A 23,129-nucleotide genomic window follows, 5' to 3' on the forward strand; every position below is an offset into this window, starting at 1 on the left:
GTACCCTTTGTTGGCAATAACGGAGGCCAAACGTTTTCTGTAAGTCTTCGCAAGCTTTTCACACACTGTTGCTGGTATTTTGGCCCATTCCTCCATTCAGATCTCCTATAGAGCAGTGATGTTTTGGGGCTGTCGTTGGGCAACACGGACTTTCAACTCCCTCCATAGATTTTCTATGGTGTTGAGATCTGGAGACTGGCTAGGCCACTCCAGTACCTTGAAATGCTTCTTACGAAGCCACTCCTTTGTTGCCCTGGCTGTGTGTTTGGGATCATTGTCATGCTGAAAGACCCAGCCACGTCTCATCTTCAATGCCCTTGCTGATGGAAGAAGATTTTCACTCAAAATCTCTTGATACATGGCCCCATTCATTCTTTCCCTTACACAGATCACTCGTCCTGCTCCCTTTGCAGAAAAACAGCCCCAAAACATGATGTTTCCACCCCCATGCTTCGCAGTGGGTATGGTGTTCTTCGGATGCAATTCAGTATTCTTTCTCTTCCAAACACGAGAACCTGTGTTTCTACCAAAAAGTTCTATTTTGGTTTCATCTGACCATAACACATTCTCCCAGTCCTCTTCTGGATCGTTAGACCTCGTTAGAAGAAGTTTCACCTCTTTGACAGCCAGAAATCTTGCAGGTGACCAAATACTTATTTTCCACTGTAATTTGGAAATAAATTATTTAAAAATCAAACAATGTGATTTTCTGTTTTTTTCCCACATTCTGTCTCTCATGGTTGAGGTTTACCCATGTTGACAATTACAGGCCTCTGTAATCTTTTCAAGGAGGAGAACTTGCACAATTGGTGGTTGACCAAATACTTATTTGCCCCAGTGTATGAGCCCCATTGACAGTGAATAGGACCCACAAAATCTATACCCATTGATTCTGTAACCTGCAAAAAATCTCCAATGGCGGTCTTTTTTTTTTTTTTTTTTTTTTTTACCAAAACGTCCTATTAAATCTCATTGAATTTTCACTACGGCCTAAAATAAATCTGTTTATGACCGATTTCAATTATTCCAATTTATCCTTTAATTTCTCAATCCCGACAGATAGTAACCAGATACCAACAAGATATGTTGATGATTTTGAAAATTGCATTTGGGTCAGCTTGGTACAGTAAGTGCTTTTTAATCATCTCTGTCTGAATTATATTCATAGGGGTAATCAAGTATATTTGCAGGGTAATTGCCAATTTAATCATCTATCCTTTCTTTGTTTAAATCGTGCAGTCTGTCAGTCAATGTGGTTTCCCTGGGGATCAGGTAAGGCATGGTAGTCATTTCCTTGGGAGGCAAGTCAGATGCTGTTCTCCTAAATGGGGTTGCTATGCACAGGCAATTATTTTGAACAATTGTTGCGCCACACTAATTATGTACTATGTGCAGTTTTGTATCTGAACAAGTTCAATGAACAAAAGTTTATGGAATAGCTCATATTTTCGGAGAAGTGAATATGTTGAAAAGAGAGTGGGCGTCCATCGTCGTCAATGGCACACAGTGCATTAACATGTCCGTATTCCTTCCACTCACTTCCCCCTGTAGAGACCCAGGTGCACTCTTGACGTCTTTCACGCACAACCACAATTCCATCCCCTCCACGCCACCTGTTCACCACCATGACACAGGTGACTCCCGATGCACCCATCAACATCTGTGCAGAAGCTGATCGAGTTTGACTCGCAGTGGGAACACTGAGGGGGAGTGGAACCTCATTTAGAGCTGGTTAATTCTATTTCTTTTTCTAAGTGGGCCACCAATAGCGCAAGAAAACTCACCTCAATCTCCATTTACGGTGAGGATTAAATCGTTGTTGTTGATCTACCGTGAGGAATGGGATTAATCAATAGCAGACAGTACATCTATGCGGGAATTAAAGACGGTGTATTTTTGGTGACGTGTTGAGTGGGCGGCTTTGAACAGAAGAACATCAGTCATGCAAACCTTTAGATGTTTAAACTGACCACTAATAGAACAAGGCTTGTATTTGGGGATTTTCTGGTAATAAGCAAATTTACAAAACTGGTAGTGAAGTGGTTTACTGGGAACTGTGAATTTGAATTAAGCAGAGGTGGGTAGAATAGGCAAAAATTTAACTCAAGTATGAGTAGCGTTGCTTCAAAATAATATTACTCAAGTGAAAGTAGTCATCCAAAAAATGTACTCAAGTACAAGTAAAAAGTATTTGGTGATAAGAATACTCAAGTAATCAATGAGTATCATTGTGTGTAACTCCTTACAATGTCTGATTATTATTAATATTTTTTTAAACAATGATATTTTTTCTTAGTATTATTTTACTGTACATTAACCCACATAACCACATTAAGCCAAATGAATGCAAAAAACAAAATCACTGAATTCCAGTGAGAGTGTTAGGTTTTGTGTTTGGTTTGTCCTTGTGTGACTTGTCCCTGTGATTACCCATTGCTCTCACCTGTGTGTGTTTTCCCAGTGTATCCTGCAATTTGCATCCACCTGTGTTACCCAGCTGTTCCTCGTCTCGTTACCCCTTGTCTGCGTATATAATGACCCAGTTTCTTGTCACTCCTTGTTGCGTCATTGTCTATGTCACTGCTAGAGTCGATGTCTATCCTAGCCCTCGTGTTCCAAGTAAGTTTTTTGATACCCAGCCTTTTGTTAGTAACCTGAGTTTTCTTTGCTGCTGTGTTTTTGGGATCACCTCAGTTTTGGTTTGTACTTTGTTTTTTCTGTCGGCCTTAATTAAATCACTTTTTTGCACCGCCCTTTTTGCCTCGCTTCACTTTTCCTGCGTTTGGGTCCTCAGACACCTGCCCGCCCAGCAATCCCTGACAGAGAGAAAAAAAAGTACAGAAATAAAGCATCATTCGTCCAAAGAGCATTAGTGCCCTCTAGTGGAGAAAATAGTTCTTAGTTTGAATATTTGAATAGTGAATAGTTCCTTCATAGTTCCTTTTTTGAAAATGAAAGTATCATATCTCCGGTTTTCCGTGGTCAATCGGTGCCAAATAAAAACTCGGAGAGAGGTTCGAATCCGTGCTTTCGAGTAATGTTGAGGGAATCGTTTTATCTGAAACAGTGATCCCTGTTTTTCGCAGTTAATGGGGACCAGAACGATAAGTGAAAAACCGCAATGTGGAGCCCCCCCACCCCATTTTTGTGTGTGTGTGTGTGTGTGTGTGTGTGTGTGTGTGTGTGTGTGTGTGTGTGTGTGTGTGTGTGTGTTCAATGTATTGATTCAGATTTAGAATTGGAAAGATTTATATATATATATGTATATATATATGTATATATATATATATATATATATATATATATATATGTATATATGTATGTATGTATATATATATGTATGTATGTATATATATGTGTATATATATGTATGTATGTATATATGTATGTATGTATGTATATATATGTGTATATATATGTATGTATGTATATATATATATGTGTATATATATACACATACAGTGGGGAGAACAAGTATTTGATACACTGCCAATGACCCATTGGCAGTGTATCAAATACTTGTTCTCCCCACTGTATATATATATATATGTACAGTATATATATACAGTGCTGTGCAAAAGTTTTAGGCAGGACACCTGCCTAAAACTTTTGCACAGTACTGTATATATTTTTTTTGAATTATTAAATTTATTAGGATCATGAAAGCTTCCACTTGGGGAAAATATATACATACAGTATATCCTGTATATACATAATATAGTAAAAATATACAGTACTGTGCAAAAGTTTTAGACAGGTTTCCTGCTTAAAACCTTTGCACAGTACTGTATATATATATATATATATATTTTAAAAAAAAAATTTTTTTTTTTTACATATATACAGTATTTTAATACCGTATTGGCCCGAATATAAGACAGCCCTGATTATAAGACGACCCCCTCTTTTTCAAGACTCAAGTTTGAAAAAAGACTTTTTGAACACCAAATTAATTTTAATACAGAAAATAATTACAGTACATTTGAAACAAATAATTATAACAATATGTTTGAGAGAAAAAGCATGTTATCTTGCCTCATTCAAATTTCACATTCGTAAATGAATGGCTTCTGGTTTTTGAAATGTAAATAAACAAATCTATTGTGATAAAACAACAAAATTGAAATAACCGCATTAACCATCAAAGTGAAGTCGAACTGTAACTGTCGTCTTGAAACAAATCTGAATAAGGAAAAACATTGCGATAAAATATTGCAAACTGGTTGAACTAAAAAGAGTAGCTGAGATCTGTCATGACAGAACATCGCTTCAATGATATCTGGCGCCATCTAGCGTCATGAAAGGGGAGAGTAGCTGAGATCTGTCATGACAGAACATCGCTTCAATGATATCTGGCGCCATCTAGCGTTGTTAATGGGTATAATGTCTAGACCGCGAATATAAGACGACCCCCTCTTTTTCAGTGTCATTTCAATGCAAAAAACACCGTCTTATATTCGGGCCAATACGGTAAATAGTTTTTTAGCACTTCAAATGTAATCATTATGATAAGTTTTAAACATGTTTTGATTTATTTTTAAACAGGCATAAAGCAGAAAAATACTTCACTTTATTAAATGCTTCATTGAGTGAGTCCACTAAAAACTAAAGCTGCTCACTTACACACAATGAGTTGCCACAGCAACTGTTTAACAAGTTAAATGATGATTGAAGCATGCGGCGCGTTGAAGCTCTGTTCTCTGGCAACATCAAACATCAACGTCTGTCAATCATTGTTAACTTTAATTAGCAACTGTGGTGCACTCACAGTCTGACCAATAACGAGCAGGGAGAGGGAGGGATGGAGGGAGAGGGAGATTACGCGATTGGCTCGGGACAGCTCATCTGTTTTGTTTTTTTTTAATTGAAAAAAATCAGCGATAGACTGAGGGCGCAAAGTTTGAAGCGCGAAGTAGCGAGGGATCACTGCTTACTTTTTAACTGTGCTTTAAATACATCACATGATTTAACAGGCCGGCGTGATCATAGAACGTCAAGTTTGAGTCCGATTGATACAATGCTGGTGTCAGCAACCCACGGCTCTGAAGCCGCATGTGGCTCTTTAGTGCTGCCGTAGTGGCTCCCTGGAGCTTTATCAGAAATGTTTGAAAATGGAAAAAGATGGGGGCGGGAAATATATCTTTTGGCTTAATATGGTTTCTGTCGGAGGACAAACATGATTCTAATTCATTAATATTCTAATGAAGTTAAACTTGAGGCGGCATCGTACAACAGAGTAGTCACGTGGTGCGTCATTCTCTATAGGATGCACTGCAGGGAAAATAAACGGATTTTCACACCATAAGGCGCACCTAAAGCCTTAAATTTTCTCAAAAGACGACAGTGCGCCTTATATATGAATCAATATTTAGTCGCAAAAGGTCTCGCAGCAACTTGGAGCGTAGCTCCATCTAATGGATGCATAACGAAACCCCAGCCTCTACGGTAGGCGCCTAATAATGAGGTGGAAATAAGCTATTCATTGAATGTGTGCCTTACAATCAGTGTTGTTAATCTTACTGAAAAAAAGTAATTAATTATAGTTACAAATTACTTCTCCCAAAAAGTAATTGCGTTAGTAACTCAATTACCTGAATGTAAGAGTAATTAGTTACTTGGCAAAGTAATTGGTGATAATTACCTCCCCCTCGAAAAAAAAAAAAAAAAACATTGGCCACACTATGTAAAGATTTTTGCGAAGGGTTTTGGTACAATTGGCCCGAGCCCAATTCTTTACCCTAATTTACCCTTTACCCTGAATCAACTATTAAAAGTTAAAATTGCTCCCATTATTGCATTAGTTCCCTTTTCTCTACTTTCGACATATGAAAGTTTTAAAACTGCGTCATCATTTAAAGATAGATTCAAGTCAAGATTTTGCCGATTTAGAAGTATTTTAGATAAAAAGTTACTTAGGTTCGCTAGGAAGGTTCTCTACAACAGAGCCGTAATAAAAGGTCTACTGCTTTAAGATGGCGGCTGTTTACTAACGCATCTAGTGCCATGTCTGTCATTTTGCATCAGGTTATATCTATATACAGTACATGTGATATCTACCATGTCTACCATATCTACCATAACATGCGGGTGTAGTTTGTAGGCTATCGGCTACAACAGGTATTATTGGAGCTACCTAGCATCGCGTTTGCTCGGCGTCACAACTTTCTTGCCTCCTCCCCACTCCTGCTCTGCTCTGTCGTCTCGGTGAGTCCGTCTCCCTCAGACTTTTCGACCAATATAATAACCCATAGTAACGCATGCCTTTCCGTCCTCAGTAACGGTAACGGCGTTGCCAAGATGAGAAAAGTAATTAATTAGATTACCCACTACTGAAAAAAATAACGCCGTTAGTAACGCTGTTATATTGTAACGCCGTTATTAACAATGCTTACAATCCAGCGCGCCTTATAGTGCAGAAAATACAGTAATCACTACGTATCTGTAGCCAACTTACCAGTAGTCATTTTTATACTAGGCTAATATAGCTAATATAGAGACATACAGTATGTGTTGTCTTCATTATAAGGCTTATATAAGGCTTTTAATATTTTTTGCGGCTACACACATATTTGTTTTTTGTTGTTTTTTTGGTCCAATAAGGCTCTTCCAACATTTTGGGTTGCCAACCCCTGGAATTATGGAGTCATGTAATTATTGTTGCGAGTCTAATTGGTGAAACTAGTAGAGCTACTGTTGGAATCACTGGCAAAAAAGAAAGAAAAAGTAAAATCTAACGTGTAGAATAAAGAGAAAAATGTAACGAGTAAAGGAAAGTAAAAATAAGTGATGGATTTGCAAAACTACTCTTAGAAGAACATTTTTCTCAAAAAGTTACTCAAGTAAATGTAACGGAGTAAATCTAACGAGTTGCTACCCAACTCTGGAATTAACACAGCGTTTTTTTAAAACCCCATGCGGCTATGAAATGTCACGGATAATGTCTTGAACTTTGTTTTTTTTTTGTTTTACTCAAAAGAGCATTTATACGAATTCAATCGCTGTCAAATTGTGATTTGTTCAGCCGTCCATGTGTCATCGCATCGCCTCCACTGATAACAATAAATGTTGATTGGATGTGGCATATAATCACGATAATTGCTAGTGGCAAGACTTTTTGTTTTTTTTTTTAAGATAAGGATATTCTATTTATTGGAAAGGCAACGGGAAATGTGTTAGTATTGAATAATCAGGTTTGAACAATGGATGTTTCAGTGCAATTGACGACCAAGATAGACGTCCAATCTTGGACGTGAAATATTCACTGTTCAAACCTGTTTATTGAAATATCAAATTGTTTATTCCTGAAACCGATATAATCTGAAAAACATCAATTTGACTTCCTACTTGTTACTATCACGTTGCTATGGAAATGACCCAGGGTCCATCTAACGGCCGGAAAATGAACTGCAAATGTCGCATGAACCACGAAATTACCTAAAATAATTCAAAATAATCTTACTCATAATGTTCAGATCCATATATTGTTACACTGCAGTGTTAAAAATGAAGATGCAAGCGTAAAAGAAGTGAGGAATCTGCTGTTTTCTCTTCAACATGATATACGCGGTAAAACTACAGTTCCCATGATGCCTCGCGGTGACGCACAGTAAACCTCGAGGGAACCATGACGGTCAGCCCCGCTGGTTTTGCGTATTTCTAGCTGTGCACTTTAGCATACTGAGCCGCATATCGCTTTGCAGTAGAAGCAAAAAAGTGTCCCGGGCTAGCGGGCCAGTTTAATCATAAACAGAAAGGGCGGAGACATCTGCTTTTGAATTATTATTTTCTTTAAACCGGCGACTACTGCAATCGTTTTCTTTTTAACAACAAACATTTTTGTTTTTGAGCTGTCATACGCGTTTTGGCTCCACCATGGCTATCAGTGCTCCAACTTCATGATGACCTCAAATGCAGGAACATTGAGGTAAAGTCGAATTCTAGCTCGAGGTTAATTTTGGATCTGTTTATTAACGTAGCTTAGGGAGCTAATAGTAGCTTCGTGTCAACTTCCCCTTTTGTAAGTGGAATAAGATTCATGCCAAGTACTAATAAAGCTCCTCCTTTGTATATTTCCGCCTTCTTATAGCTATTTAGATTTCGTAAAGTCAAGTGAACATATGTTCGCCATAATATTTGTCATGCTGTCTGTCCTCTGTAGGTAACTTAAGTCACTCGATTTCCTAGTTTTCTTCACCATCACGTTTCAAAAGTCAAATAGGAACAAACGATTACATGTAGCACATGTTAGATGGAAAATAATTACAGTATGTAGCCCTCGTCTGACCTACAGAAAAGAGGCAAGGCAAGGCAAATTTATTAATATAGTGAAGCGGTTTGCTTGTTAAGAGTCTTTATTGCTCGAATTGCTGTGTCCAACTCTGTAACTCTCGTGCATGCTCTCTGTGAACTCTCGTGCACTCTCCCTTGAGCCGGAACGCGCGCAGCTCTTTATAATGTCTAGTCACGTGACTGTGACGCAGCTGATAACGCGCTCGGCCAATCAGACACACAATTAAAGTGGGTGAATTATGTCAACAAAAGGGTCACCACACAGGTCCCCCCAGAATTCACCCACACATGACGCCAGGCGCAACCCGAAACAAAAGTACGGAACGGAAGGGTTGCGCGGCCGGGGCGTCTATGGAAGACGACCTAACGGACGGTCAGGCGGCCGTCCAGGATGCCAGATGCGGGACGCCCAAGCAGAACAGTCCGGAGGACGCCCAGGATGCCAGGCGGCGGGCGACGTAACGCGACGATCAGGCGGCCGTCCAGGACGCCAGATGCGGGACGTCCGAGCAGAACGGTCCGGAGGACGCCCAGGACGAGGAGAGCGCCGTGCAGCACCGCCCAGGCGAGGCCGGAGAAGCGGATGCCGAGAGAGGCGGCACGCGTTGCTCAGCAGCGGCCGAGGAGGAGGTCGAGACGTGCGATGAGCAGCACCACCCGGTCGAGGCTGCAGACGAGGGCGACGGGCGCGGCGGTCGGAATTGACCGGTCGAGGCCGGAGACGAGGGCGACCGGCGTGGCGGTCGGCGTCGCCCAACCGTGGACAAGGGCGACAGGCGAGACAAACCAAGTCGACCGATCGTAGCAGGAGCGGGGGAAACGCCGAAACCGGAGCGACGCCATCATTGTCCAAAGGCGGTGGACGAAGAGAGACGTCGGGGGCGGCGTTTGCAGGCGCTGGCCGACGTGCAACCTCGGAGACTTCAGGAGGCACCGGCACAGCAGTAAGGCTAGCGGCGATGGCCAACGGCGTAGGCTGAGGACTGACCTCGGAGACTCCCGGAGGCGCAGGAGCGAGGTCAGTGGCGGCGGCGGCCAGCGGCGCCGGTAGAGGGGCGACCTCGGAGACTTCCAAAGGCATAGGTGCTGGAGCGACGTCCTGAGGAAGGCCAAGACCAGGGCCGGACGGGACGCCGTCGAGTAGACCAGGGCCGGACGGGACGCCGTCGAGTAGACCAGGGCCGGACGGGACGCCGTCGAGTAGGCCCGAGGCGGACGGGGCGTCGTCGAGTAGGCCCGAGGCGGACGGGGCGTCGTCGAGTAGGCCGCAGGCGAGCGCACCGTCGTCGAGTAGGCCGCAGGCCGGCGCAATGGCGCCGCGGCCGGGAAAGCCAGGGACGGGCGCAGCGGCATCGACTGAGAGCGGCGACGGAGCCGAGGCGAGCGAGAGCGGGGCCGGAGGCGAGACAGCAACGTCGGCGTCGGGAAGTGCCAGAGCGGAAGCGCGCAGCGGTGGCGTGGGTACCGGGACAGAAGCACGGCTGCGAGGAACCGGGGCGGAAGTGCCGCCATCCTTGGCGGGAACCTCGGGCAGCAGGGCTCTCGAGGCGGGCACCCTGGGCGTCAACGAAGTCAACTTGTATGACGGTACAAAAAGTCTAAGGAGGTGCGCCTTGAGCCCCGTGTACTTGTCGACCTTCGGCGGATAAACCACGAAGCACTGTGCTCTGACCGCCGTTGAGTACCCGAGCGCGGCCACCACGTGGTAGAAGCGCATGGTGTCGTCGGAAACACCACGGAGGACGAACTGCTCCTCGGCGTTAGCGAACCACGCGGCCGCAGAAGACTCGTCGAACTTCGGTAGCTCGAGAAAGCTAGCATCCGCCATTGCGTAAAGTGCTCAAAAATGCCTCTGAGACTTCAGCGAGGCAGTCGGGGTCACCAGTGAAGCGGTTTGCTTGTTAAGAGTCTTTATTGCTCGAATTGCTGTGTCCAACTCTGTAACTCTCGTGCATGCTCTCTGTGAAGTCTCGTGCACTCTCCCTTGAGCCGGAACGCGCGCAGCTCTTTATAATGTCTAGTCACGTGACTGCGCTCGGCCAATCAGACACACAATTAAAGTGGGTGAATTATGTCAACAAAAGGGTCACCACAATAGCACAGTTCAACACAAGGCAATTCAAAGTGCTTTACATCACATGAAGATCATAAAAATCACATTTAAATCAACACAACGTAAAAACCAAGACAAAAGATCGCATGTAATCACAGAATAAAAATAAATAAATAAATATAAAACAAAAACTACTAATAATAATTGAAATCAGCAATGGAGATAAGCACAAGAGGAATAGAAAGCAGGTAGGTTGAAATATATAGACAGTTATGGATATGCAGTGCTAAACAAAAGCGTTTTTAGCCCTGATTTAAAAGAGCTAACAGTTTGAGCATACTTCAGACTGGTAACTTGTTCCAGAGGTGAGGAGCATAATAACTAAATGCTGCCTCACCCTGCTTGGTTCTTGTTCTTGGAACATGCAGAAGACCGGTTCCAGACGACCTTAGGGGTCTAGATGTCTCATAGGAATCTAACAAGTCAAGCATGTATTTTGGTTCAAGGCCATTAAATGTTTTGTAGACGAGCAGTAGTATTTTATAGTCTATCCTTTGACTCACTGGAAGCCAGTGTAGCGATTTCAAAACCGGTGTAATGTGGTCCAGCTTCCTTGTATTTGTGAGGACTCTGGCTGCAGCATTCTGTACTAGCTGCAGCTTCCTGACTGATTTTTTTATCAAGACCTGTAAATAGCCGTTGCAATAGTCCAATCTGCTGAAAATGAATGCATGCATAAGTTTTTTCCATGTCTTGTTGAGTCGGAAGCCCCTTAATTCTGGTTATATTTTTTAGATGGTAATAAGCGGATTTAGTGACGGACTTTAGATGGCTATCAAGAGGAATATCTTTAGAATGGAATATGGGGAAATGAATAGTAATATTTGACTTTTTTTTTCCTTGTTAAAAAAAAAAGCTAAAGATAATTTAAGAATGAATTCACTTTAATCTGCACTAGGCATGTGACAGTATGATAACCTGAAGACAAAAATATCACGGTTTCACAGGAGTATTGCAATTATAACTATGAATGTGTTACATTGAAATTAGGGCTGTCAAACGATTAAAATTTTTAATCGAGTTAATCACAGCTCAAAAATTAATTAATCGTAATTGATAGCAATTCTAACCAGCTATCATTTTAACCAGCTATATTTTTCTCTAAATTATTGTTGGAATGGAAAGATAAGACACAAGATGGATATATACATTCAACATACTGTACATAAGTACTGTATTTGTTTATTAAGACAATAAATCAACAAGATGGCATTAACATTCTGTTAAAGCGATCCATAGATAAAAAGACTTGTAGTTCTTATGAGATAAATGTTAGTACAAGTTATAGAAATTTTATATTTAAACCCCTCTTACTGTTTTCGTTTTAATATAATTAGTCAAATTTTCAATCCAAAAATAAACTAGTAGCTCGCCATAGTTGATGTCTATAATTACACAATGCTTATGGTGCTGAAACCCATAAAATCAGGCGCACCCAAGCGCCAGCAGAGGGCGACAAAACACCAAAAAACACAAGTAACAAGTGGACATGACACTTTGCTGTCATTTTAATCTGTTTGAGCGTGGCATCTGCATTAAATGCGTCAAATATTTTAACGTGATTAATTTAAAAAATTAATTACCGCCCGTTAACACGATAATTTTGACAGCCGTAATTTAAATATATGGGTTTAAGAAAAATCCTTATTTTTCAAAACATATTAGCAAATTGGAACATAAGCATAATGTTAAAATAATTTTTTTTTAAAATTCTAAATAAAAACAAATGCAGTCCTTTAGGTGAGGCTAAACCCACAGCCACAGCTCAACCTTATTACCATCAGAAGAAAAACATGATTTATTTTCCATAGGGCACATGTGTATGACTTGTATCATGTTTACATTATACACACACTCTTTCTCAACACAGACAGTTGCCAGAGAGGAAAAAAACACCATGTTTAACACCCGCTAGACACGCTAAACACACTAGAATTAACTCTTATAGCTGGTGAAAAACATTCATGACAGTGTTTACTAGAGGTGGGAATTTTTAGCCACCTAATGATTCGATTACGATTCAGAGGCTTCGATTCGAAACCTTAGGGACGGTATGACGGAAAATCTTAGCTATTTTGAAACCTTGACGTTTTCATACCACGGTATACCTGAGTACAGATTCTGTACTCAATGTAGTGCAATTGAAGCAATTGCTCCATATACAGTGGGGCAAATAAGTATTTAGTCAACCACCAATTGTGCAAGTTCTCCTACTTGAGAAGATTAGAGAGGCCTGTAATTGTCAACATGGGTAAACCTCAACCATGATATACAGAATGTGGAAAAAAAACAGAAAATCACATTGTTTGATTTTTAAATAATTTATTTCCAAATCAGAATGGAAAATAAGTATTTGGTCACCTACAAAGAAGCAAGATTTCTGGCTGCCAAAGAGGTCTAACTTCCTCTAACGAGGTCTAACGAGGCTCCACTCGTTACCTGTATTAATGGCACCTGTTTTAACTATTATCGGTATAAAAGACACCTGTCCACAACCTTAGTCGGTCACACTCCAAACTCCACTATGGCCAAGACCAAAGAGCTGTCGAAGGACACCAAAGACAAAATTGCACCAGGCTGGGAAGACTGAATCTGCAATAGGTAAAACGCTTGGTGTAAAAATGGGAGCAATTATTAGAAAATGGAAGACATACAGAGACCACTGATAATCTACCTCGATCTGGGGCTCCCTGCAAGATCTCACCCCGTGGGGTCAAAATGATAACAAGAACGGTGATCAAAAATCCCAGAACCACACGAGGGGACCTAGTGAATGACCTACAGAGAGCTGGGACCACAGTAACAAAGGCTACTATCAGTAACACAATGCGCCGGCAGGGATCTTGTGAGAGCTGGTGTCAATGACAAATTAAATCTCTGAATCTGACTCAAATCCTGCACTGCCAGACGTGTCCCCCTGCTGAAGAAAGTACATGTCCAGGCCCGTCTGCGGTTCACTAGAGAGCATTTGGATCATCCAGAAGAGGACTGGGAGAATGTGTTATGGTCAGATGAAACAAAACTTTTCGTTAGAAACACAGGTTCTCGTGTTTGGAGGAGAAAGAATACTGAATTGTATCCGAAGAACACCATACCCACTGTGAAGCATGGGGGTGGAAACATCATGCTTTGGGGCTTTTTTTTCTGCAATGGGACCAGGACGACTGATCTGTGTAAAGGAAAAAATGAAAGGAGCCATGTATCGAGAGATTTTGCGTGAAAATCTCCTTCCATCAGCAAGGGCATTGAAGATGAGACGTGGCTGGGTCTTTCAGCATGACAGTAGCCATGTTTACATGCTGACTTTTATTCATACCGATTCAAATCATTCCGAATGGAAATTTCACATCAGCTGTTTCCATGTCACTTCATCTATTCCGATCCAGCGTTTACATGTGACTGCCTTTATTCCGAAAGGACGTTTGACAACTGCCGTCTGACATGCGCAGATTAATCAAAACAAAGCGTCACGTTGCAAAACATGGAGATCGATCGTCAGATCAGCTGCTGTTTTAACTTTTCGAGTGGAAACAAAACTTCAGAATGATACGCCGTTCATTTAAAAAGTTGTATGGGTGCGCTGTGCGTGTGCTTGGAAGCCATGTTGCAAGTGACGTTACTTACGTCACCAAGTGACGTCACCACGTCAGTACGGAGCATGCGCAGAAAGAACGCAACCAGACACCATTCCGCTTCCCTGTTTACATGATATAATTTTACTTCTAATCGGTTTGGGAAAAGGAATATTCCATCCCTGTGAATCGGAATGAAATTCCATTCGGTTTGGGCCTGTTCATTCCGAATGAGGTGTTTATATGGAACACATTTATTCGGTTTGAACAAATATTCCGATTGTAATTGGAATATTTGGCTCCATGTAAACGTGGCAAGTGATCCCAAACACACAGCCAGAGAAACAAAGGAGTGGTTCGTAAGAAATATTTCAAGGTTCTGGAGTGGCCTCGCCAGTCTCCAGATCTCAACCCCATAGAAAATCTGTGGAGGGAGTTGAAAGTCCGTGTTGCCCAACGACGGCCCCAAAACATCACTGCTCTAGAGGAGATCTGCATGGAGGAATGGGCCAAAATACCAGTAACAGTGTGTGGAAAAGCTTGTGAAAACGTTTGGCCTCCGTTATTGCCAACAAAGGGTACATAACAAAGTACTGAGATGAACTTTTGGTACTGCCCAAATCCTTATTTTCCACCATGATTTGCAAATAAATTCTTTAAAAATCAAATAATGTGATTTTCTGTTTTTTTTCCCCCACATTCTGTCTCTCATGGTTGAGGTTTACCCATGTTGACAATTACAGGCCTCTCTAATATTTTCAAGTAGGAGAACTTGCACAATTAGTGGTTGACTAAATACTTATATGCCCCACTGTACATTTGGTTACAAATAAACTATAATGTAATTATTAACAGTTGTTTATTGTCACAGCTCAAGCCGGCTCACTCAAAGCATAGACTTATGGATGTATAACCAAGTTTACTCATGCAGGTTTTATGGTACAGACGATGTGGCCATTGGACTCCACAAACTTGTAACACAATATCAACATCGGCAGTGGCACACCTCCCAAAACAGGGTTCGTGTAACAAAGCATGACATCGATTTTGTCGTATGTGCAGTTTGGTCAGCTTTGCTCTTTAAGATTGTGGACTGTGAGCAGCATTGGTAAGTCACAGCAGTAATTTACATACTGTTTTTGACGTCAAGGTCTGGATTACTTGAAAATGTTGTGCTAGTACACAATTGCTGTTATTGTAGGTGTAACCATGTAACCATGCCACAATTATTTCTCTCACCTGTTCTTGCTTGGCCAGCTTTCCTTCTTGAACAACTGTATTTGCTTTTTGCCATTCGTTGATTTAGCTCGCTATCAGACGTAACCAGTAAAGCGGGAATAGTGTTGTTTCTGTCTAAGAAAACACAGCTCCCCTTATCGTGTGACTCAGGCATCTCTAAAACATACTCTTAATTGGTGTGCTAATATTAGCACGGTCATTGCAGAAGCATGGGGCATGTTTCGATGAGCCTGCTGTGGTTTTGTTTCACAGGCACTTTGTACTTGAAGTTTAATCAAATATGCGCATATTAAAAAACAGTTAAGAGGCACTTCAGAGGGTTCACCTGCATATTTTAATTGTGGGAATGCATCAATGCACTTTAAACATGTTTTAAAAATTCAGGCAACGTGAGGTATTAATTTTCTCATTGATACTTACCACAATTCTACATTTTCGACCCCAAAAATGCCTGTTGGTTACCAAAGGCACATTCAACATCAACCTTTCACATTATGACTATTTATTAGGGCTGTCAAACGATTAAAATTTTGAATTGAGTTAATTACAGCTTAAAAATTAATTAATAAACGCAATTCAAACCATCTCTAAAATATGCCATATTTTTCTGTAAATTATTGTTAGAATGGAAAGATAAGAAACAAGACAGATATATACATTCAACATACGGTACATAAGTACTGTATTTGTTTATAATAATAATAAATCAACAAGATGGCATTAACATTATTACCATTCTGTTAAAGCGATCCATGGATAGAAAGACTTGTAGCTTTTAAAAGAAAAATGTTAGTGCAAGTTATAGAAATGTTATATTAAAAGCCCTCTTAATGTTTTCGTTTTGATAAAATTTGTAAAATTTTCAATCAAAAAATAAACTAGTAGCTCGCCGTTGTTGATGTCAATAGTTACACAATGCTCATGGTGCTCAAACCCATAAAATCAGTCGCACCCAAGCACCAGCAGAGGGCGACAAAACACCAAAAAAACACAAGTAACAAGTGGACATGACACTGTGCTGTCAATCTGTTTGAGCGGGGCATGTGCGTTAAATGCGTCAAATATTTTAACATGATTAATTTAAAAAATTATTTACCGCCCGTTAACGTGATCATTTTGACAACCCTACTATTTATGTTACTTCCAATTCACACGTTCACATTTGGACATATTCATGAAACATGAAAAAATCCACATACTTTGACATTTTGACCTACAAATAAAAGCATTTGCAGTTTTAGGGAGGTTAAAAAAAATCACATTCATTAGTTTGTGGAAAGTTTTAGCAAAATGGATTCTGTTACCTCTGTTTTCATAATTTATTGCCCCATTCAACCCCTGCTGTCACTTCTCAATAGGAGATGACAATGGCACACCCAACACAGAATGTAGAGAATGGGCCTGATGGCAAAGATGTTACTGGCGAAAAATGATCGCCTAATTGTCTCTGGGTAAATCCGCCCACAGACGTTTTGTACTTTCACTGACCGAACTGAAGGGGGGAATTAGAAAGTGAATGCTCTCAATGGTTCTGACTGATGCTGTGTATCCTATTGGGAGCATCAAAGTGGCTCCAGTTACAGCTAAGCTGTTTATTAGGTTAGCTGAAATGCCACCACCTTCAAATCTATCTCGAATCGAAAAATCCACTAATTATCTCATTGATTAATCAATGCCAGTTTTCCCAGTTAACATGGATATTTATTTTCTGATCCTCTTTTTGTTCTGCATAGGTTGTCCACAATGAGCGAACATCTGCAACAGATTTGAGGATTCCCTGGTATTCCAAGATTATGTACTCCGTCTTCCCTCCATGGATGTCGACGATAAAAGCAACACAAATGTAGCGACCATCCCACCGACTCAACATTATCGACCCCATTAACATCCAGTACCAACGATTTCCCACCATTTCTTCTGAGTTTCTCGCTTCCTGACCATCCCCAATACCATGCTGCGCTCTCTCATGAAACGCAACATGTCCCAGAAGCTGAGTGTGCTTCTGTTAGTCTTCGGCTTGGTGTGGGGACTCATGCTGCTCCGCTATACCGTGCAGCAACCTCGCCACCAGAGCAGTGCAGAGCTACGAGAGCAAATCTTGGAGCTCAGTCGGCGATACGTCAAAGTCCTGACCGAGGAGAGTCAGAATTCAGCGGGTGGGCCGCAGGGGGCTACCATGGCGGGTTACGGTAACTAGAGTATTCTATCGAAATTTTGGAGTTTGTGAAACAGAGTTGACGTAAATTCCATGCTACACTGCTGGCCAAAACTATTGGCACCACTGCAATTCTGTCAGATGATGCTCAGTTTCTCCCAGAAAATGATTGCAATTACAAATGCGTTGTAATATCTTCTTCTTTTTTTTTGCTTTCAAGGAAAAAACACAAAAGGGAATGGAAAAAAAACATTATATAAAATCAGTATTGACACCTTCAGCCTAATACTTGGTAGCACAACCTTTAGACACAATAACTGCGAACAACCGCTTCCGGTATCCATCAATGAGTTTCTTATAATGCTCTGCTGGAATTTTAGACCATTCTTCTTTGGCCAACTGCTCCAGGTCTCTGAGATTTAAAAGGTGCCTTCTCCAAACTGCCCTTTTCAGATCTCTCCACAGATGTTCTATAGGATTTAGGTCTTTAAAAGTCTGTTTTGGGTCATTGTCCTGCTGGAAGACCCATGACCTCTGAGGGAGACCCAGCTTTCCCACACTGGGCCCTACATTATGCTGCAAAATTTGTTGGTAGTCTTCAGACTTCATAATGCCATGCACACGGTCAAGCAGTCCAGTGCCAGAGGTAGCAAAGCAACCCCAAAACATCAGGGAACCTCCTTCATATTTGACGGTAGGGACCGTGTTCTTTTCTTTGAAGGCTTCGTTTTTTTCCCCTGTAAAGTATGTTGATGCCTTTTCTCAAAAAGCTCTACTTTTGTCTCATCTGACCAGAGAACATTCTTCCAAAACGTTTTTGGCTTTCTAAGGTAAGTTTTGGCAAACTCCAGCTTGGCTTTTTTTATGTCTCTGGGTCAGAAGTGGTGTCGTCCTGGGTATCCTACCATAGAGTCCCTTTTCATTCAGACGCCGACGGATAGTACGAGTTGACACTGTTGTACCCTCGGACTGCAGGACAGCTTGAACTTGTTTGGATGTTAGTCGAGGTTCTTTATCCATCATCCACACAATCTTTCCTTGAAATCTTTCGTCATTTTTTCTTTTCCATCCACATCTAGGGAGGTTAGCCACAGTGCCATGTACTTTACACTCATTGATGGCATTGCACACATTAGACACAGGAACATTCAGGTCTTTGGAGATAGACGTTTAGCCTTGAGATTGCCCATGTTTCCTTACATGCTTCCTTACAATTTAGCTTCTCAAGACCTCAGACAGTTCTTTGGTCTTCTTACTTTTCTCCATGCTCAATGTGGTACACACAAGGACACAGGACAGGGGTTGAGTCAACTTGAATCCATTTTAACTGGCTGCAAGTGTGATTTAGTTATTGCCACCACCTGTTATGTACCACAGGTAAATAACAGGTGCTGATAATTACACAAATTAGAGAAGCATCACATGATTTTTCAAAGGGTACCAATACTTTTGTCTGGCCCATTTTTGGAGTTTTGTGTAAAATGATAATGATTTTTTTTTTCCATTCTCCTTTTGTGTTTTCTAACTGCAAGCAAAATAAATTAAGATCTTACTACTAAAGCATTTGTAATCATTTTCTGGGAGAAATTGAGCATTATCCGACAGAATTGAGGGGTGCCAATACTTTTGGCCAGTAGTGTATAAAGCACACCAACCAAATTCTATATAACCTAAAAATATACTATAGATGTCCCAATCACATATTTTTGCTTGCAAGTCCAAGTCACCTGATTTTGAGAATGTGCTGATACCGAGTCCCGATCCAATACCCTGGAAATGTATTAAAAGGGGGGGTATTTTTTAAACCTCAAATTTGAACAAGGCAAACCTAACAACAGTTTTTAGTCCAAAAAAAAATAAAAAATAGAGCAGTTTCAACAAAAATCCCTTTTTTTTGCAATTGTAACACAATTTGTTGTTGCAAAAATATAATGAGTAAATATTTTCTTTTACATAAACTTATCCTTTATGATAAAGCCAGACAATTTGTTGTGATTTTCTTTACTTATTTTGCTGTCGCCGGACATTTTCGATTGATGCCACCCCTCCCTGGCAAAATGAATTGGCATCTGTTGCCATCAATGGCCGCAAATGAGTACATAAATAATTATTTCCAATCATGTGATCAAATCAGAGACATCCCTAAACAGTACAAATGACACTTGATTGTAGTACATGTCTGTCCTTTTTAAATCTAGCCACAAACTGTGCTAGAAGTGCGCTAACATAGCAGGTTTGTTGTAGCCAACTGAGGATATACTTAAAAAAAAAAAAAAATCTGTCAAACCTCCAATGGCTCGTATGTTCTTTTCCTTACAGCTGACCTAAAGAGGACAATCGCGGTGCTGCTGGATGACATCCTGGAACGGCTAGTCAAACTCGAGGGCAAATTTGAGTTGGCCGCCAATGCATCCATCACCAACACATCCCACGGGGGTATCCTGGCTTCCACGCCCCCTGCCCTGCAAAGAACCCCCAAACAAGAGAAAGTCGGCGGCGTGAGGTCACGCTTCATCCAACGATCCCGCCTCATGCCTCAGCCGCATCTATGAGCGTTGCTTCGGTAGATGTGTTGACTGTTCTCTTAGCACATCCCACTTTTCCTGAATTTATCCCAGGACATACCTAGACTTGAAGTGATGCCAGCTCAGAGGGAGGAGATCCTTTTGCCTTTTCCACTTTCTTTGCCATTGTATTTATTTTTCTTTAACGAGGATAGCAAAGTGCATTTTTGTATTTCAATTTTGCATTTTTATATAACGCCATATTTGAATCATAAGAATCGGAATATTAGTGGCTACCAACAATGTTGTGGAACAATGCTTGAGCACATTTATTAATATACAATTTAACAATATGACGACAACCTACTGAATTCAAAAGATTACTTATAATCTGAATCGCTGTATTTCCGATAACTGTTGCTACTTACAATTAGCGTTGCACCGATACTAGTATCCGTATCAATATTACCGTATTGGCCCGAATATAAGACGGCGCTGATTATAAGACGACCCCCTCTTTTTCAAGACTCAAGTTTGAAAAAAGACTTTTTGAACACCAAATTAATTTTTACAGTACATCCGAAACAAATGATTATAACAATATGTTTGAGAGAAAAAGCATGTTATTTTGCCTCATTTAAATCTTAATATCTGAACATATAAATATGTAAACTAAAGTGCTATCACATTCGTAAATGAATGGCTTCTGGTTTTTGAAAAGTAAATAAACCAATCTATTGTGATAAAACAACAAAACTGTAATAACTGCATTAACCATCGAAGTGAAGTCTAACTGTAACTGGAGTCTTGAAACAGATCTGAGTAAGGAAAAACATTGCAATAAAATAATGACAGTAGCTGAGATCTATCGTGACAGAATGTCGCTTCAATGATATCTGGCGCCATCTAGCGTCCTGAGTGGGGAGAGTAGCTGAGATTTGTCATGACAGAACATCGCTTCAATGATATCTGGCGCCATCTAGCGTTGTGGATGTGTGTACTGTCGAGACCACGGATATAAGACGACTCCCTCTTTTTCAGGCTTATTTCAATGCAAAAAACCCCGTCTTATATTCGGGCCAATGCGGTAATTCGGCACCGAAATGATGTCAATATGTACTTTTTTAATCTTTTCCAACCGCTGGTCGCCCTACACAAGATGATGATAGATGTCCAATCATCCGTCTGCTGTGAATTTAAATGGGGTTATCACTAGTAGAAATAGATGTTGGACGCCTAGCGCTGTCAATGGCAGCCACAGAGTTGAGCAGTGTTTGACGAAGCCATGATAGCAATTACGTTACATTTGAGTGATTATGCGGTAATTTAGGATTTAAAAAAAGGGGGGGGGGGGGATTACACTTTATCTGAACTCTGTCTCATAAAACTGTCACAATGATAACATGATAGCTGTCATGAATATTAATGAGGGCTGATGACGTCATTTAGTCAGGGCATAGGTTTGCGTAGGGACGATAGGGACATAACACTACCAACTTTTCAGGATGCTCAAGTTGTCCCCGCCAACTTTTAAGCAACCTGATTTGCATTATATAACAACTCCAGTTTTATAGATAATTTTGATAGTCGTCCCATATATTGTAGGGATAGAATTGGCCCTACCGTTACTAAGTGAATTATGTTCATTATGTTTCGACTTACATTAACCCCTTTTCACTTGCTGAATGTGCAAGTCAAATTTTTCCCCTGAAACACGTTTGATTGGCTGATGACATGACCCTTCACACGCACTCACAGCCCCGATAGAAATGCAACATGTCAAAAACACGCCACCTCCTCCGCCCCCTTCAGGGAAGAGGGATATTAGAAGTTCTTTTTGGCCAGCAGCAGCCACTTCAATGTAGAATTGGTGAACACGCTACATTTCCTACTGAAAGTCCGACCTGCATCAGTCATAACATGTAACAGAGTCATGGCATAACATTAAAGTGTGTGAATTTGCCAACCTGCAAAACTTGAGTAGGAAACTGCTTAGAGGGAAGTGTGTGTTTTCTACTGATAAGTTACTTAAACTGAGAAATGTAGTAAACCGAGGTTTACCCTCTTCTGCCCAATTTTCATTTTTACTTAATTTTTCTGGTCATTACCCTATAAGTTATTAGGTTCATATTTGTGAGAAATGTAGCCCTGACCCCCGTTTACCCAATCTGTTTGCTCTTATTAATGTCCCGTCCCCAGCAAAAAGTGTACATGCAGGTCATGCTGTTATATCGTCACTACCACTGTTGAGACCAAACCTACGCCCTTGCATTTAGTAAATTATGTCACTTTAGATGCAATATTTAGATTTTCTTCCAATGTCTTTAGATTAAAATATAGGAACTGATAGGGTTCAGGTGTTAAGGGACAATTAAAGACATCTGTCATAAGTATTCGTAAATGTTAATGACAGTGTCATGTCATTTTTATGACACAGAGTTCAAATAAAGTTACCATTTTTCTCATCAAAAACCACTGGTAGACTACATTATCAGCATCGGCTAATACTAAACAGCTACCTGGCTGGGAACCAAAATATGGCATCGGTGCAACACTTCTTACTATATGAAAATTTGTCTTCGCTAACATTTACTGTTCTGTATAAACACTCCAAAGAATATCAGCCTCAGTGTTAGGCTAGTGACACGTCTGATGAACCTTATTTGCCACTGAACTTGCATTGTCTCAGCTGAAAACCAATGTTTTCCGCCTCCCTTCACTTGCCTTGGGTGTTTTTTCACTCTCAATGTAGAATGGAATGAATGTACCGCAAGGTCAGTATTTTCAGTGCTGTGAAGATGACTGACCATCTGCTACTACACGTTCAGGGTTGATGTTGCACTGTGACTGTAAACATTTTCTAAAAATAATGGCCGAGTCCACTTTTGCTAGTGCAGTTTGATTGTGTGGGAGGTGATTATTTCATGCTGGAAAAGTCCTCTGCTTGATAAAGTAGCTCTGCTGAAAACAAACCATTTGAATGCTCATAATGATGCCAGTTGACCATATCAAACTAACCAACAAATATGTATATGTATTCTGCGTGTCAGTTTTAGACTGTATCTTGAGACCGCCAGACTCAATAAACTGTGGTTCCAATATGATTAGTGCAGTACTTTGGTATTGGTATTTTTTTATGTATACAAAATAGTACTTTTAATGTACAAACATTACCAAAAAAGCAGCTCGTTAAAGTAAATTCATTTTGATATTGTAATATTTTTACTAGAATTCGTCACATCATTCATAACGAACAA

General features: G+C 40.7%; 1 protein-coding gene across 2 annotated transcripts; it reads left to right on the plus strand.

Moving 5' to 3' along the window:
• Positions 1-1,669: 1,669 nt before the first annotated feature.
• Positions 1,670-22,959, plus strand: ccdc126 (coiled-coil domain containing 126). 2 transcript variants are annotated; one of them, XM_057828642.1, is made up of 3 exons: positions 1,670-1,801; positions 16,947-17,402; positions 19,688-22,959. In XM_057828642.1, the coding sequence occupies exons 2-3, from the start codon at positions 17,165-17,167 to the stop codon at positions 19,918-19,920; spliced, it is 471 nt and encodes a 156-aa protein (XP_057684625.1). In that variant the 5' UTR covers positions 1,670-1,801; positions 16,947-17,164; the 3' UTR covers positions 19,921-22,959. The 2 variants fall into 2 exon arrangements, with proteins under 2 accessions (XP_057684625.1, XP_057684624.1); XM_057828641.1 differs by lacking the exon at positions 1,670-1,801 and adding an exon at positions 7,618-7,924.
• The last annotated feature ends 170 nt before the right edge of the window (positions 22,960-23,129 follow it).

Source organism: Corythoichthys intestinalis, chromosome 22 (assembly GCF_030265065.1).
Source record: "Corythoichthys intestinalis isolate RoL2023-P3 chromosome 22, ASM3026506v1, whole genome shotgun sequence".
Taxonomy (NCBI): Eukaryota; Metazoa; Chordata; class Actinopteri; order Syngnathiformes; family Syngnathidae; genus Corythoichthys; species Corythoichthys intestinalis.

Bases quoted from the DNA above. Each gene is read 5' to 3' on its own strand.
- ccdc126 (XM_057828642.1), top strand. From the start codon at position 17,165: ATGCTGCGCTCTCTCATGAAACGCAACATGTCCCAGAAGCTGAGTGTG. The intron at 17,403-19,687 runs GTAACTAGAGTA...TTTTCCTTACAG, and splicing joins GGCTACCATGGCGGGTTACG to CTGACCTAAAGAGGACAATC.